This window comes from Nerophis lumbriciformis, linkage group LG21, assembly GCF_033978685.3.
Source record: "Nerophis lumbriciformis linkage group LG21, RoL_Nlum_v2.1, whole genome shotgun sequence".
Classification (NCBI taxonomy): domain Eukaryota; kingdom Metazoa; phylum Chordata; class Actinopteri; order Syngnathiformes; family Syngnathidae; genus Nerophis; species Nerophis lumbriciformis.
This window is the reverse complement of record NC_084568.2, coordinates 38,084,601-38,102,500: the sequence shown is the minus strand read 5'-3', so window position 1 is coordinate 38,102,500 and position 17,900 is coordinate 38,084,601. Positions and strand designations below refer to the sequence as shown.

Genomic DNA, 17,900 nt, shown 5'->3' with positions numbered 1-17,900 from the left:
ACACATTTGGACATTATTCTTATGACAGATATGGGTAAGTGTGCATTTATTCTAGTTATTGTGTTAATTTGCAGTCAAAATGTCATCTGAAGATCTTCTATTTCCTGCACATTCTCATGTGATCCAATACATATTTGTATTTTAGACACTCTGTGTTTTTAGTCCAATCAAATGTATATGGAATTTGAAAAAGAACCAAAAGGCTGCATATAAATCTAGTCTATAAGGCAAATGCAATGTAATTAAAGACAGCGTATACATAAAATGGTCAAATAATACTGGCATCTCATAACATAAATGATAGAGAATAAAATCAACTAAAATATAAGTATAAAAGTACAAGGATATAAGCAATCTGGCGCCCTAGGCAAGATTTTAGGTGGCGCCCCCCCACATCGGCAGTGAAGTGTATATACTCACAAGAAACCGAATAGCTTTGTCTTTGACCTTTTTTTTACTTAAAGAAAGCAAATTAACAATCAGAATAGTTAACAAGATTAAAAAAAATATGAATAAATAAATGAATGCAAAAAAATAAAAAATGAATATATGAAATACAATATTTTTTACATACATATTGTTTAATTAACATTAATGATGTGCACTTTAACAACTAGGCTTACAACTATACCTAATATATAAAGGGGTGGAAAAGTGACTATTACCTGCAGGGCAAACATTAGCTAACCAGAAGGCAATAACAATGTAAACAAAAAACACCTGCTTAAAAGATCTAATACAAATGTCCCTGAGGAATGTAAGGTGGGAGTACTGTAATTACCTAACGTTACATTATTATTTTCCATAACAATTTAGCCCCCTCCACAATATTAACCCGACGTTAAAACAGAACTAGCTATTTATTGATTAGCAATTGCCGAATCATGTAACATTAGCTTAATGCTAAAAAGCCAGGTTACTATCACATTCTGTAACAGACAAATAATTTCATGTAGGCTAACGTTACCTACCTGCTACCTCTTGTCTTTTTCTCGTTTCTCCTCCTCTTCTTTTCTCTTATTTCTTCCCTGGGCACCTGACAGTTTTGGCCGTTTTGACATCTTGTGTTGATTTTTTGATGTGGTGACGTCCAAAAAGAGTCATGATACGGGAAGGGAGGGGACGGGGGGGGGGGGGGGGGGGCGTAATGTTGTAACAAATAATATTTCTATTATATAGGCTTTACTTTGCATTTTAATTAACGTGGGATTATTTTTTGTATTTAGAAATAATAGTACCAACCTTTTTTTTTTTCTCCAACATTTGTGGCACTGGCGTGGCGCCCCCTGATGGACGGCGCCCTTAGCATTTGCCTATACGGCCTATGCCACGGGCCGGCCCTGGATATAAGACAGAAGTGGTTTTATAAGTGGTTCAAAGACTGTGCGTTGTGTACAGTGTAAAAAAAAAATAAAAAAATTTTAAAAAAAAGTGAGTATTTGAGTTACATTTTTGCATCTGAGCTGCCAGTATTTTACAGTAAAAAGTAAATAATAAAAATAAAAAAAGTAAGTGCAAAACACCACCCCTTTTCCCAATTACAGCACTTTAAAATGACTTGCTTTAACGGTGGGCGTCACGGTGGGGTTAGGGGTTAGTGCATCTGCCTCACAATACGAAGGTCCTGAGTAGTCTTGGGTTCAAAACCGGGCTCGGGATCTTTCTGTGTGGAGTTTGCATGTTCTCCCCGTGACTGCGTGGGTTCCCTCCCACCTCCAAAGACATGCACCTGGGGATAAGTTGATTGGCAACACTAAATTGGCCCTAGTGTGTGAATGTGAGTGTGAATGTTGTCTGTCTATCTGTGTTGGCCCTGCGATGAGGTGGCGACTTGTCCAGGGTGTACCCCGCCTTCCGCCCGATTGTAGCTGAGATAGGCTCCAGCGCCGCCCGCGACCCCAAAAGGGAATAAGCGGTAGAAAATGGATGGATGGATGGATGCTTTAACGGTGAAAAAACTGCCAGCTCAGGTGTCGGTATTGTACCGTAAACTATTTTTAAAAGTGGTATCGTTTTTCCAACAATAGTAAATAACAAAAAATATTTTTTTAGTTTAAAAAAAAAAAAAAAAAAAAAAAGATAAGAGTGGTACTGTTTTTTTCATTTACAGTAATGCACTGTAAAAACAATGACCGTATAGATTCTAAGGTAAACAACTAGTAGTTTTTCTTACCAGTTTACTAAGTGGCCATGATTTTAGTGTACAAATAACAGGGTAAATACAAAAATTTAAATTCAAAAAATTTATTTTATCATTAAAAAAAAAGAAAAGAAAAAAAGAATCACTGTTAAAAGTAAAATAAAATAATAAAAAAGTAAAAATGTAATATTGGAACCATTTTTCCATTTACAATAATGCACTAAAAAAAACAACCAAACACTTAAAAAAAAAAATCCCCCCCCCCCAGTTTACTAACTGGCCATCATTTTAGCGTAAAAATAACAATTCTACTATTTATTTTTAACTCTGGTGCTTTCACTGTCCCCTGTGGCGTGCAGCATTCGTGCTGGGCTTGTAAGCAGTAAACAGACAGAGATGTGTCAGGAAGATATGCAAATATGACCATTGAACAATTTCTCCCCCATGGATTTTTTTGAGGTACAAAAAACACGCCTCAGATTGGATTCAAGTTTGACTAAAAAAAAAAGAATAAACATAACTACACATTTGTAAAAAGTGCAGAAAAATGTTGTAATAGTAGAACTTCATTACGTCATAGTGAGAGATGACTTCTAATATTTTGCCACTGAATGGTAAGCAAATATATTTGAAATGTACATTCATATATTTCACTGCTGTTCAACAGAACAATTATGTTGGATCGTGCAGGTGTACTTATGAAGTGTCCATTCAGCACAAGTGATGTCGTCATACCCAAACACAGAGGTTAGGTTTTGGAAACGCTCTTTGTAGGTGAATTCCCGCAAAGTAGGGGTGTTACGTCTTTTAGGATTTATATGAATATTATATGCATTTAATGTCTTTCTAAGCCCTCCACACACCTTTTAAAAACAACATAAATCAAACTTGAAAACTTAAATCTCAATGTACTCAAAAACCTGCGATGCACTGACAGTCACCGTAGCAAGTGAACAATGAAGTGGCGAGGAAACACAAACGTGTTTTTTTGGAGTTTTTTTACAAGAAATATTACTTATAACAGACTTTGTTCAGGTATTCGTCGTCCGAAGGAGTTTCGCGGCGTAAAAATGCCACCCGGGAAACCACGGGCACCCTGAAGGCTTGGCTGCAGGAGCACCAGAAGAACCCTTACCCGACCAAAGGGGAGAAGATCATGCTTGCCATCATCACCAGGATGACACTCACACAGGTGAGAGCCCAAAACCACCTGTGGCTTTTCCAAACAGTATCTTGTTGTGGCCCCTTTTTGGATTATTTATATATTATTATAATTATGACGAGACTCCAGACATATTAGACACCCGACCCTAAACCTAACGTCACTATCATATATATTATACACTCATTGTGTTTACATGCACTAAAACAGAAAGTATCAACTTAATTTGGTTGAAAGTAACTTTTCAAAACACGTGTAAAAGATTGTGTATGAAAAACAGGATACGTGTCGAATACAGGATTATCAAAAAAAAGATTTATATTTTTTTTGCATCCACTGGCGGTTTAGCCTCCCTTGTCTTTAAAAACTTGTAACTGTTTCAAACTTGAATCAACGGTACTTGAACACACTACAGTTACCGTATTTTCCGCACTATTAGCCGCACCTAAAAACCACAAATTTACTCAAAAGCTGACAGTGCGGCTTTTAACCCGGTGCGCTTTATATATGGATTAATATTACGATTCATTTTCATAAAGTTTCGATCTCGCAACTTCGGTAAACAGCCGCCATCTTTTTTCCCGGTAGAACAGGAAGCGCTTCTTCTTCTACGCAAGCAACCGCCAAGGTAAGCACCCGCCCCCATAGAACAGGAAGCGCTTCTTCTTCTACTGTAAGCAACCACCCGCCCGCGTAGAAGAAGAAAAAGCGCGCGGATATACCGTACGTTTCATTTCCTTTGTGTGTTTACATCTGTAAAGACCACAAAATGGCTCCTACTAAGCGTCAGGGATCCGGTTCATGAAAAGACGCAATCTCTCCATCCGCACACGGATTACTATTTCACAGCAACTGATATTCCTGTGAACCGCACTGTGGATACAACGGGAGCACGTACGGTGAATATTCGCACCACAGGGAATGAGAAGTCATCCTTCACTGTGGTTCTAGCTTGCCATGCTAATGGCCAGAAACTTCCACCCATGGTGATATTCAAAAGGAAGACCTTGCCAAAAGAGACCTTTCCAGCCGGCGTCGTCATAAAAGCTAACTCGAAGGGATGGATGAAGAAAAGATGAGCGAGTGGTTAAGGTAAGTTTAAGTTTACGCGAAGAGGCCGGGTGGCTTTTTTCACGCAGCTCTGTCCATGTTGATATAAGTATGTTTGTGATTGTACATTTTGGGAGTGAACAGAGTTGTTAGAACGCTGGTTTTTAATATATTATTAAAGTTTGACTGACCTATCTGACTGTTTTTTTGACATTCCTTTAGCGCAGTTAGATGCGGCTTACAACACGGGGCGGCTTATAGGTGGACAAAGTTTTGAAATATGCCGTTCATTGAAGGCGCGGCTTTTAACCCAGGGCGCCTTATGGTGCGGAAAATACGGTATGTGCCATGAGATGCAGAAGTGAAACATAACTTTGCTGCTACAAGTAGATTTATTATATTTTCACTTTTCATCCTTGTTCACAAATGTTGGCGGTGTGTGTGAACGCATAAATGTGAGTTTTGACGTCTGTGTTGAGGGAACACTGAAGTGTTGCATGCTGGGTTTGCCAGGAGGAATGAACCATTTGACATTTTTGCAGGGGGTGTAGGTAAGGTTGAACATTCTCAATTTCATTCAATGATTCAACTTTGCTCTCAAAATTGATGTTATTTGGAATTTTTATGAAAGAAATATTTAAATGTTCACCAAAGCGCAGGCCATGATCATGTGATCCCCTAGTGGTTGTGGCCCTAAAGAACCCCAAGGGCCGGGTCTCAAGCAACCTTTAAAAAAAAGGTGCGTCTATTCCAGGTGTCCACGTGGTTTGCCAACGCTCGCAGAAGGCTGAAGAAAGAGAACAAGGTGACGTGGTCGCCGCGAGCGTGTAAAAGCTCGGACGACAGAGGCCGCGATGAAGACAGCGACGGAGCAGAGAAGTCTCTCAAAGGTGACAAAGATCATCCAGGTGAGTCGGCATTGGAAAAAACCCGCTGCTTGAAATCAAACTTATTTTTTCCCATTTTAAAGATCGACAGTCTGCAGATTTGCAAAGCGATCTTGAAGACTTCGACCTGCTGGAGTCCGACGTGTCCGACTGTGAGCCGAAGCCGCGGTTTCTAGCAGAGGATGGCGAAGTGGATCCAAACATCTCGCGTGGTCACCTGGCGTACGACCCAGAGTCCGAGAGATTATCTCCAGACTTTCCCAAACTTGCAACGGTCCACGACCAGACCGCCACCTTTTATCCAATCCCAGATGCGCAGAGGACGGACACCAAACCCAAAATCTGGTCCATTGCCCGCACTGCTGTGTCTTTGGACCCCGACCTGGAGCCTGAATACCCGCCCTGCATGCTGTCATCCACGGGTTCCTCCTCTCCTGGCTTTCCGTCAAATATGGCGCTACCCAAGGCGGAGAGGAAGCAGGAATCCCCGGTGGCCACTCTAAGGGAGTGGGTGGACGGGGTCTTCCATGGGCCGCCGTTCCAACAGCTCAAACCAGCCACGGCGTGGAAAGATTTGAGCGACGTGACGTCGGACAGCAGAACGCCAGGACAACCTTTTGAACTTGTAAGATCCGCGACGTCTTTGTAACCCGACCGACAAATCTATTTTAAAAACGACTTCATAGATCAAAGTTTATATTTCGATGTTGTGACCGATTGACTGTTCACCGCACTGGTATTGTGTCACCTGGTGATCTCACTTCTTGGTCAGAGACAGTTTACACTCCGTATTGTTCATCATTTGATTCATATTCCTCACAATAACATAAATGCTATGAGATTATTAAAAAAAAAAATCCACTAACTGACTACTCCCTAGTCATTTCTTTCAAAAGATACACCGTAGTACCTCGGTTTTCATTCTCCCAACTTTCTGAATTATTTGGTTAACTCCAAAAGTTTCCCCCAGTTCTTGTACGGCCAAACGTCAGTCAAACCAGTCTATAGCGACAGCAAGTGTCCACGATATGCAAGTTGGAAGCCATTTTGTGCCATGACGAACACACATGTTGAAGTTGAATACGATGGGAAACGTTGGCTTGGTCAGAGATAAGATGCTAGTAATTGACAGAGGTGGGTAGTAACGCGCTACATTTACTCCGTTACATCTACTTGAGTAACTTTTGGGATAAATTGTACTTCTAAGAGTAGTTTTAATGCAACTTACTTTTACTTTTACTTGAGTATATTTATAGAGAAGAAATGCTACTTTTACTCCGCTACTTTTATCTACATTCAGCTCGCTACTCGCTACTAATTTTTATCGATCTGTTAATGCACGCTTTGTTTGTTTTGGTCTGTCAGACAGACCTTCAAAGTGCCTGCGTTACTGGTGACGTTTCACTCCGTTCCACCAATAAAATGCAGTCACTAGTGACGTTTGACTCCGTTCCACCAATCAGATGCAGTTACTGGTGACGTTGGACCAATCAAACAGAGCCAGGCGGTCACATGACCTGACTTAAACAAGTTGAAAAACTTATTGGGGTGTTACCATTTAGTGGTCAATTGTACGGAATATGTACTGTACTGTGCAATCTACTAATACAAGTTTCAATCAATCAATCAAAAGTGTGAAGGAAAAAAAGACACTTTTTTATTTCAACCGTACATCCCGTCACAAGCCTAAAGACTGACTGCACAGTTCCTGTCTTCACAATAAAAGTGCCGCTCCATCGCGCCTGCGCTTTCAAAATAAAAGTCTCCGAAAGCCAGCGCAAACAAGCTAGCAAGCTACGGAATTTGCCGCCAATGTATTTCTTGTAAAGTGTGTGAAAACGAATATGGAAGCTGGACAAATAAGATACCAAAAACCAAACACTTTCATGTGGTATTAGACAGAAAGGAGGAACTTTTTTTCTCCTGCATTTGAAAACGTGGACGTTAAGCACTGCTGTCTGATTCCAATCAATGCAAGTCATCAGAATCAGGTAATACACCAACTTATATTCTTGCCTTCATGAAAGAAAGGAATCTATATGTGTTAAACATGCATGTATATTCATTAAAACACCTTTAACATGTAAACAAAAACGGCAAAATAAATAAATATAAATGATTCTACTGTATATATCAATGTATGTGTATATATATATATATATATATATATATATATATATATATATATATGATATGTGTGTGTATGTCACTCACCAGTTACTCAGTACTTGAGTAGTTTTTTCACAACATACTTTTTACTTTTACTCAAGTAAATATTTGGGTGACTACTCCTTACTTTTACTTGAGTAATAAATCTCTAAAGTAACAGTACTCTTACTTGAGTACAATTTCTGGCTACTCTACCCACCTCTGGTAATTGAGATAATTGGTTGAAAGTCTGAGAACAAATGAGAGCTTGTTAGTGCTGGATAATACGACGTGAATGCGGACGTATGGCACCGCACGTCCCATATGCTAACGTCCGTGGTTACGTAAACTGCAAGCGAGCGTCATCGTTAATTGCTCTTATCAATAAATTATCCAACATATATAGTATGGTAGTAAGAAATCTAGAACAACAAAACATTTCCTATTACAGCAAGTACATCCTGAAATGAGTAAAGAATTATATAATAATGGGTTAGGCTTCAGAAGGAGAATGGAGGGACGGATGTTCTGCTCCTGCTAACTTAGCAGGCACATAACAGGTTGCCACTATCATTCTGCGGAATGAGGCAAAAGGCTGTGACGCCGCACGGAGCGTCTTCCAGCCTTATGGACACACACACACACACACACACACACCAATAGACTACTACAATACAGATACGCACACATACAAACCCACTCATAATTGCTTAACCCATACCTGCCAACTTTTGAAATCAGAAAAACCTAGTAGCCAGGGTCCAGGGGCCGCAGGCCCCGGTAGGTCCAGGACAAAGTCCTGGTGGGGGGTTCCTTCGCCCCCCCGACGCAAAATGATTATTAGCATTCAGACAGGTTAAAATGTTGCTAAAACCATCACTTTTCTATCAGTCACAGTGACTTTTCAAAACAAAAATATTACAGCAAAAATCATGTTTATTCTGTAAGCTAACTTCAATAGTTTGAAATTATTTTGACAGTTAATGCCAGTTATCCTGTCAACCTTTCACAAGACTTCAATTTGTTAATTGAAAGTATAAACAGTATAAACAACTTTTACAGTAAACAAATGGTAAAACAGTACTAAACAATTCCATTAAAAAAAAATTGGTGTCATTATTAACTTTCTGTCCAAGCTTGTATAATCTACTGCCTTGTTCAATTGTAAAAAATATTCTGTGCCTAAAATTCACATTTCTATCACAATTATCATACTGTAAACATGGTAAGCTAACTTCATTACAATTAATAGTCCTGTCAATAGCATGGAATTACAATTCAAATGTAGTTTTTTTGTAAGCCTTTCAAAAGAATTCAAAATATGAAAAATTAATGAAAATTAATTTAAGCCATCAGACACTTGAAAAGTGGCACATCACATCTCTAATGTAATCATTTTAACTTTTCAACAGAAATAGCACTGCAAAAATATTAAGGACATACTTCTGTATTTTGGTAGTTATGCTGCCAACATTTAACAAGATTTCTTCAACTTGGACTTGAAAGCATAAACAGTATAAACACTTAACAGTACAACAGTACTAAACAATTCCAATAGATAACATTGGTGTCATTACCTTTTTTGTTTACTCAATTATTGCCTGCGTAAATAAAACTTTGGCATTTATCACATCCAAAGAATCTGTTTGGGCGACGAAAAACGTTGCAAGTTTTCCACTTGTATCGCTAGCAACGGCATTAGACTTGTGTTTTTTTGTCCCAACGTGGTCTTTTACATCGCTGATTCCTCCGTGTCCGATCGAAAAATCTTGTCTGCACAAGGTGCAATTCGCGTAGTTTTCACCCTTTTTGGAACGGATAATTATTCCCGGATAGGCTTTTGAATATTCTTCACGGAATGACTGCAGTTTTCTTTTCGGTTTAAGACTCGTATGCGATTTTTCTCCGGCTGATTCCATGATCGTTCGCTCGTTTGGAAACAATGGCCTCGTGCTTGGCAGCGGTGCTATAAATAGCCTCGCGCATGGCATTCGGAATGGCTCGATAGGAAGTTACGGGAAGCAGTGTCGATTGTCATTGTTGTTACGCGATTTCGTGAATAAAACTTTTTTTTAAATATTATTTTTTAATTAATGAAAAAACGTATTTTTTATCACTGCAACCGTAACCCGGAATAGGTTGATGAAAACCGTACTAATTACGGGAAAACCGGAGTAGTTGGCAGGTATGTTAACCCCGCCCCCGCAGTCTGATTGAATTGGAAGAAGCATCCCTGATGCAAGTCTTGAGTTTTGTGTGTCGTATTATCTGTTCTTATGTTGCTTGAGGTTTTTTTCTAGTCTTAAACCATAAGAGCTTAGTTTGGGAGTTTTTTTTTTCCTCTCCAACTCCTCCCCCCATGTTTCCTACCTCTTCACAGGGCACCGTTGGGTTGGCGATCCATCAGTCTTCCTGTTCTGTCCAGCCAGTATACTCCACGTCTGTTCTTGGACGGGTTGTACTGAAAACAGATGTTGTACTTTTTAGGTGCATCGACAACAAAGTTCTGTTCTGTTCTATTCTTGTCAATAAAGACTCCAGTTGAGGTCCTTTTGAAGGGAAAACTCGTCAAACTGGACAGACTGAAATACAGTATGTTAATGAAACTTATATGAGATACAAATTAACTTCCTTGTGACATTCCAACATAAAGAAATGCATTAAAACAAAATGTGCTAGCTCCATGCTAGTCTACATTGCATAGAGGTGCATTGGCGAGTTTATCGGGTGATTTCAACGGGACAATCAGATACACATCGAAGATACAGGACACGTTACAATCAAACAGAGGATGTGTACCGTATTTTTCGGAGTAATAAGTTGCTCAGGAGTATAAGTCGCACCGGCCACAAATGCATAATAAAGAAGGAAAAAAACATATATAAGTCGCACTGGAGTATAAGTCGCATTTTTTGGGGAAATGTATTTGATAAAAGCCAACAGCAAGAATAGACATTTGAAAGGCAATTTAAGATAAATAAAGAATAGTGAACAACAGGCTGAATAAGTGTACGTTATATGAGGCATAAATAACCAACTGGTATGTTAACGTAACATATTATGGCATACTTGCCAACCTTGAGACCTCCAATTTCGGGAGGTGTGGGGGTGGTGGTGGGGGGAGGGTTTGGGGGGGGGCGTGGTTAAGAGGGGAGGAGTATATTGACAGCTAGAATTCACCAAGTCAAGTATTTCATTATATATATACAGGTATATATATATACAGTGTTGGGTTAGTTACTGAAAAACAGTAACTAGTTATAGTTACTAGTTACTTCATTTCAAAAGTAACTCAGTTACTAACTCAGTTACTTACACCAAAAAGTAATGCGTTACTGTGAAAAGTAACTATTTAGTTACCGTATTTTCCGCACTATAAGGCGCACCTAAAAACCACACATTTTCTCAAAAGCTGACAGTGCGCCTTATAACCCGGTGCGCTTTATTACGATTCATTTTCATAAAGTTTCGATCTCGCAACTTCGGTAAACAGCCGCCATCTTTTTTCCCCGTAGAACAGGAAGCGCTTCTTCTTCTACGCAAGCAACCGCCAAGGAAAGCACCCGCCCCCATAGAACAGGAAGCGCTTCTTCTTCTACTGTAAGCAACCACCCGCCCCCGGAAGAAGAAGAAAAAACGCGCGGATATCACCGTACGTTTCATTTCCTGTTTACATCTGTAAAGACCACAAAATGGCTCCTACTAAGCGATCCGGTTCATAAAAAGACGCAATCTCTCCATCCGCACACGGATTACTACCGTATTTCACAGCAACTGATATTCCTGTGAACCGCACTGTGGAACGGGAGCACGTACGGTGAATATTCGCACCACAGGGAATGAGAAGTCATCCTTCACTGTGGTTCTAGCTTGCCATGCTAACTTCCACCCATGGTGATATTCAAAAGGAAGACCTTGCCAAAAGAGACCTTTCCAGCCGGCGTCATCATAAAAGCTAACTCGAAGGGATGGATGGATGAAGAAAAGATGAGCGAGTGGTTAAGGGAAGTTTACGCGAAGAGGCCGGGTGGCTTTTTTCACACAGCTCCGAAGGCGAACACACCTTCACTAAGACGGGCAGACAGCGCCGGACGACATACGCCAACATTTGCCAGTGGATCGTAAATGCCTGGGCAGATATTTCGGTCACAACTGTGGTCCGAGCTTTCCGGAAGGCAGGATTCACAGAACAACAGCGACACTGACTCCGATGACTTCGACGAGACGGAGCCGGCCATTTTTGGATCCCACGCTTGCGCAACTTTTCAATTCGGACACCGAAGACGAAGAATTCGAAGGATTTACGAATGAAGAATAACTTCAGAAGGTGAGCGCTATGTTTATTTTGTGTGTTGTGACATTAACGTTCGAGCAACATTATGTTGCTATTGCTCTACACCATTTTGAATTTTACTATGTTTGTGATTGCACATTTGCGTACATTTTGGGACAGAGTTGTTAGAACGCTGGTTTTCAATATATTATTAAAGTTTGACTGAACTATCTGACTGTTTTTTTGACATTCCCTTTAGCGCAGCGTAGGCGCGGCTTATAATCCGGGGCGGCTTATTGGTGGACAAAGTTATGAAATATGTAATTCATTGAAGGTGCGGCTAATAATCCGGTGCGCCTTATAGTGCGGAAAATACGGTACTTCTTTTTTTCTTCTTTTTTTTTTAAAGCTCCAATTAATGCCCTTTTAGCCTTCATTTCAGTACTGTTATTGCACTGGAGAATAATACAATCTGTTGATCAAGTTGACATACATTTGTATCACTGAACTCTGCTAAGCAATGTGCTCTACATACAACACACAAAGACAAAGATATGTTACAAAGGCCAATTTGTTTCTCGCCAGAACAAATTGACAAAACTATTTGAAATAGCTGCAACATAACATACATAAGTAACAAACAGCATAATAACAACATAGCTGTAAAACAAGAAAGGCACACACTACATACATAAAGCCTAACCAGGCGTTTTCTCAAGGAATTCTGAAATAAAATCATGTCTGAAGCCCAGAACACTCTACACATTTCCCCACTTAGTTTAGAGAAAAGGAAATATTAGCCTGGCCCACTAGTATCCCTCTTTAGGTTTGTGAACTTTATAGTCTAAACATTTAGAGTGATGTGATAATCAAACACTCTAAAAGTCTAAAATGAAAGAGTATATAAGAGAATTGACAGAGTGTGTGTACCTTCAGTGTGCAGTGCCTCATTAAAATCCAGCCGCTGTTGGAGGTGGAGGTGAGTGTGTGTCTCTTTACTAGCTTCGTCGAAGCATGTTGTTTTTGTCGCTGTTTCAGCATATTTGAAACTTACATTCAGCTAAAATGTTCTTTTCTTTGTGGTCGATAAAAGAAACGTACTGAAAATATCTCCATTTTAAGAAACTCGGCTTCAGGGTTCGCCATGACGTCTTGATAGTAGACACAGACACGCCCCCTCCCACACACACACACTCACACACACACACACACACACACACACACGTACACACAGACAGCGCGCGGCGCGCCTCTTTTTTGTCGCCTCTTCAGCAGCGCTGCAACACTCAGATCTTCTCAGTTTCTAGCCGATACTACATAAAAAATAACGCAAAATAACGCAGTAACGCATCATGTAGTAACGGTAACGGAGTTACTGAATATAAAAAATAACGCGTTAGATTACTAGTTACCGCCGATAGTAACGGCGTTACAGTAACGCGTTACTTTGTAACGCGTTAGTCCCAACACTGTATATATATATATATATATATATATATACATCCTGAAAATATGCAAACAAAAATGTGTTTAGATAATTGATACTTCAAACTTGCATAAATAAATATTAAGGAATATAATATAACTTGGCTTCTGAGAGCTTCAAAATGTAATGAATAAAATGTTAAAGTTGTTGATAAACAAGCAATTATTTTAATAATTAAATATGGTCATTTTAAATGAATTATTATGATCATTTAAAATTAATTATTTCAAATATGTTTATTTTAATGTATAATTATATGGCTGAGTGTAATAAGGAGTCAGAAAAAATACAAATAAAAAATATAATTAATTTTGATGTTTTTAGCAAAATATAGTAAATATTTTAAATTAATATATATATTTATTTTTAGGTAAGATAAACATAATAATACAATTTATCTGTAGTCCGGATGATTTAGTTCTTGTCACCCTGTTGTCCTCCCGTCATGAAAAAAGGCTGTCCTTACTCAGGTCCGCATGGAGCTGGAGGGGGCGTGGCCTCCAGCTCCGGCTGAAAATCGGGAGATTTTCGGGAGAATATTTGTCCCGGGAGGTTTTCGGGAGAGGCGCTGAATTTCGGGAGTCTCCCGGAAAATTCGGGAGGGTTGGCAAGTATGTATTATGGTAAGAGTCATTCAAATAACTATAACATATAGAACATGCTATACAATCTGTCACTCCTAATCGCTAAATCCCATGAAATCGTATACGTCTAGTCTCTTACGTGAATGAGATCAATAATATTATTTGATATTTTACGCTAATGTGTTAATCATTTCACACATAAGTCGCTCCTGAGTATAAGTCGCACCCCCGGCCAAACTATGAAAAAAAACTGCCACTTACAGTACAAAACTGACTAAACACAAAGAACAAGACTGGTACATTAAGTAACTTTTCAACGACAACACCTCTGTCTTGGCCTGAGGGGTCTGTATCACGTTCACTGCACTTAGCAACTTTAAGTAGGGTGGCAGGAACCCAGACAGAAAAAAAAACTACAAGTGTGCTGACTCCCCCTAAGAAAAAAGGAGGCTACCCAGTTAAGAGGACGGCCAAGGATCAACATTTCACTCGTTGGCGTGAGCTCAAAGACGAGGAGGGATTTTGGACCGATGCTGCCTTGGCTCTGTTCCTGCTAAACTAGTACCGTATTTTCCGCACTATAAGGCGCACCTAAAAACCACAAATTTTCTCAAAAGCTGACAGTGCGCCTTATAACCCGGTGCGCTTTATATATGGATTAATATTAAGATTCATTTTCATAAAGTTTCGGTCTCGCAACTACGGTAAACAGCCGCCATCTTTTTTCCCCGTAGAAGAGGAAGTGCTTCTTCTTCTACGCAAGCAACCGCCAAGGTAAGCACCCGCCCCCATAGAACAGGAAGCGCTTCTTCTTCTACTGTAAGCAACCACCCGCCCGCGTAGAAGAAGAAGAAGCGCGCGGATATTACGTTTCATTTCCTTTGTGTGTTTACATCTGTAAAGACCACAAAATGGCTCCTACTAAGCGACAGGGATCCGGTTCATGAAAAGACGCAATCTCTCCATCCGCACACGGACTACTATTTCACAGCAACTGCCTAAAGACTTTCAAGAAAAGCTGGCTACTTTCCGTGCATATTGTAAAAACAAGATAGCTGAAAAAAAGATCCGGCCAGAGAACATTATCAACATGGACGAGGTTCCACTGACTTTTGATATTCCTGTGAACCGCACTGTGGATACAACGGGAGCACGTACGGTGAATATTCGCACCACAGGGAATGAGAAGTCATCCTTCACTGTGGTTCTAGCTTGCCATGCTAATGGCCAGAAACTTCCACCCATGGTGATATTCAAAAGGAAGACCTTGCCAAAAGAGACCTTTCCAGCCGGCGTCATCATAAAAGCTAACTCGAAGGGATGGATGGATGAAGAAAAGATTAGCGAGTGGTTAAGGTAAGTTTACGCGAAGAGGCCGGGTGGCTTTTTTCACGCAGCTCCGTCCATGTTGATATACGACTCCGTGCGCGCCCACATCACGCTGGTTTTTAATATATTATTAAAGTTTGACTGACCTATCTGACTGTTTTTTTGACATTCCTTTAGCGCAGTTAGATGCGGCTTACAACACGGGGCGGCTTATAGGTGGACAAAGTTTTGAAATATGCCGTTCATTGAAGGCGCGGCTTATAACCCAGGGCGCCTTATGGTGCGGAAAATACGGTAAGTACTTTTGATGCTCAGATCAAAATGCTAATGCTAATGTTAGCTATCAGAAATGTGCGTGGTAGCAATAAATAGCCACAGGCTTGATAATTGGCAAATCCACACTGACGCGACCAGCCACGCAGCACTTCTCAAAAGCACTGGAAATCGCAAATATAACATTTGAGTAAAATGTCGGTTCCTACACGGCAAAAAGTCAGTGTTCAAAAACAAGAAAAAAAAAAAAGACACAAATGAGGGGTATTTTATTTGAACTAAGCAAAATTATCTGCCAATAGAACAAGAAAATTCGGCTTGTCAAGACTTTCCAAAACAAGTCAAATTAGCTAACCTCAAAATAGCTTAAAATAAGTATATTCTCACTAATAACAAGTGCACTTTTCTTGGTAGAAAAAAAAGAGACCTTTTTGCTCAATATGTCAAAAAATATTCTTAAATGAAGTAAATGCTAGTGCCATTATCTTGACATAATGATATGCGCTCGGCATCATGATTTTTTTTTTCATGCTTGAAGTAAGAAATGATGACTTTTTTTTTTTTACCTACCTAAAGTTCGTACATCCACACGCACATTCAATATACAAACATACACATACACATACTGTACATATACATTCACTGTACAAACACATATACACATTCTGTACATATACATTCATTGTACAAACACATATACACATTCTGTACATATACAAGTACATATGCATACTTACACTCATGCACATAATCACGTTTCATCAAACATATATTAACGTTGTTGCCCTAGGGTAAACTGGGTGTAACACATGGCACACTGACAAAGCTTAACCTATTGTGACTATAACAATCTACAAGGTTAATGTAGGTTGCTTCTCTTTCTCCCCCTCCATTTTTCTGCATTCTTTCGTATCACAAGTTATCATTACGTATATGTATTGTTGCATTTAAACAACTGTATTGTTGATAATAAAGGTAAATTATTGGTATTGTTCATTATCAATAGCGCTATTTCTATTGGTATTTGTATTGATCCATTTGTAGTGTAATAATGCTCATTGTCATTTCTGTATTATTTTTTATTTTTCGCTAACTGCTTATTTGCTATTACTTTTACCATCATATTTGTACATGTCGTATTTGCTGATGTTGCTCTATTGTTGTTGTTGTTGTTGTTTGCTGTTGTTGTTTTTGTCTCTCTGTCTAATCCCCCTCTTGTCCCCACAATTTCCCCCTCTGTCTTCTTTTTTTTTCTCTTTCTATCCCCTCCTGCTCCGGCCCGGCTGCACTAAATGATAATATAAATACATTTAATAAAGTCAAATACAAATAAGGCAACAAGAGAAGTATCCTACACTTCTCTTTTGTAAAGTAAATCTGAACAGCCGACATGGGCATCTACATCAACTATATGATTTGCCTGAGAAGCTGGACAGGACCAGAGGTGGGTAGTAACGCGCTACATTTACTCCGTTACATCTACTTGAGTAACTTTTGGGATAAATTGTACTTCTAAGAGTAGTTTTAATGCAACATACTTTTACTTTTACTTAAGTATATTTATAGAGAAGGAACGCTACTTTTACTCCGCTACTTTTATCTACATTCAGCTCGCTACTCGCTACTAATTTTTATCGATCTGTTAATGCACGCTTTGTTTGTTTTGGTCTGTCAGACAGACCTTCAAAGTGCCTGCCTTACTGGTGACGTTTCACTTCGTTCCACCAATCAGATGCAGTCACTGGTGACGTTGGACCAATCAAACAGAGCCAGGTGGTCACATGACCTGACTTAAACAAGTTGAAAAACTTATTGGGGTGTTACCATTTAGTGGTCAATTGTACGGAATATGTACTGTACTGTACAATCTACTAATAAAAGTTCCAATCAATCAATCAAAAGTGTGAAGGAAAAAAGATACCTGTTTTATTTCAACCGTACTGTCAAAAGCCTCAAGACTGACCGCACATGAGGACGTTCCTGTCTTCACAATAAAAGTGCCGCGCCATCGCGCCTGCGCTTTCAAAACAAGAGTCTCCGAAAGCCAGCGTAAACAAGCTAGCAAGCTACGGAGTTTGACACCAATATATTTCTTGTAAAGTGCATAAAAACGAATATGGAAGCTGGACAAATAGGATGCCAAAAACCAACCACTTTCATGTGGTATTAGACAGAAAGGAGGAACTTTTCTTCTCCTCCATTTGAAAACGTGGACGTTATCAGCACTACTGTCTGATTACAATCAACGCAAGTCATCAGAATCAGGTAATACACCAACTTATATTCTTGTCTTCATTAAAGAAAGGAATCTATATGTTAAACATGCATGTATATTCATTAAAACACCTTTAACATGTAAACAAAAACAGCAAAATAAATACTTATAAATTATATACTGTATATATCAATGTATATGTATGTATGTATGTATATATATATATATATATATATATATATATATATATATATATATATATATGTATGATATGAGTGTGTATGTTACTCATCAGTTACTCAGTACTTGAGTAGTTTTTTACTTTTACTCAAGTAAATATTTGGGTGACTACT

At 39.2% G+C, this 17,900-nt stretch overlaps 1 protein-coding gene across 1 annotated transcript in view; it reads left to right on the top strand.

The window, feature by feature from the left end:
* Positions 1 to 6,095, top strand: part of irx4b (iroquois homeobox 4b) — a 6,852-nt gene extending 757 nt beyond the window's left edge. Inside the window, exons 3-6 of the mRNA XM_061983333.1 lie at positions 1 to 34; positions 3,176 to 3,332; positions 5,107 to 5,260; positions 5,323 to 6,095. The exon at positions 1 to 34 is cut by the window's left edge and continues 85 nt beyond it. Coding sequence (XP_061839317.1) covers positions 1 to 34; positions 3,176 to 3,332; positions 5,107 to 5,260; positions 5,323 to 5,888 — 911 coding nt within the window. The 3' untranslated portion in view covers positions 5,889 to 6,095. The remainder of the gene's footprint in view (positions 35 to 3,175; positions 3,333 to 5,106; positions 5,261 to 5,322) is intronic.
* The last annotated feature ends 11,805 nt before the right edge of the window (positions 6,096 to 17,900 follow it).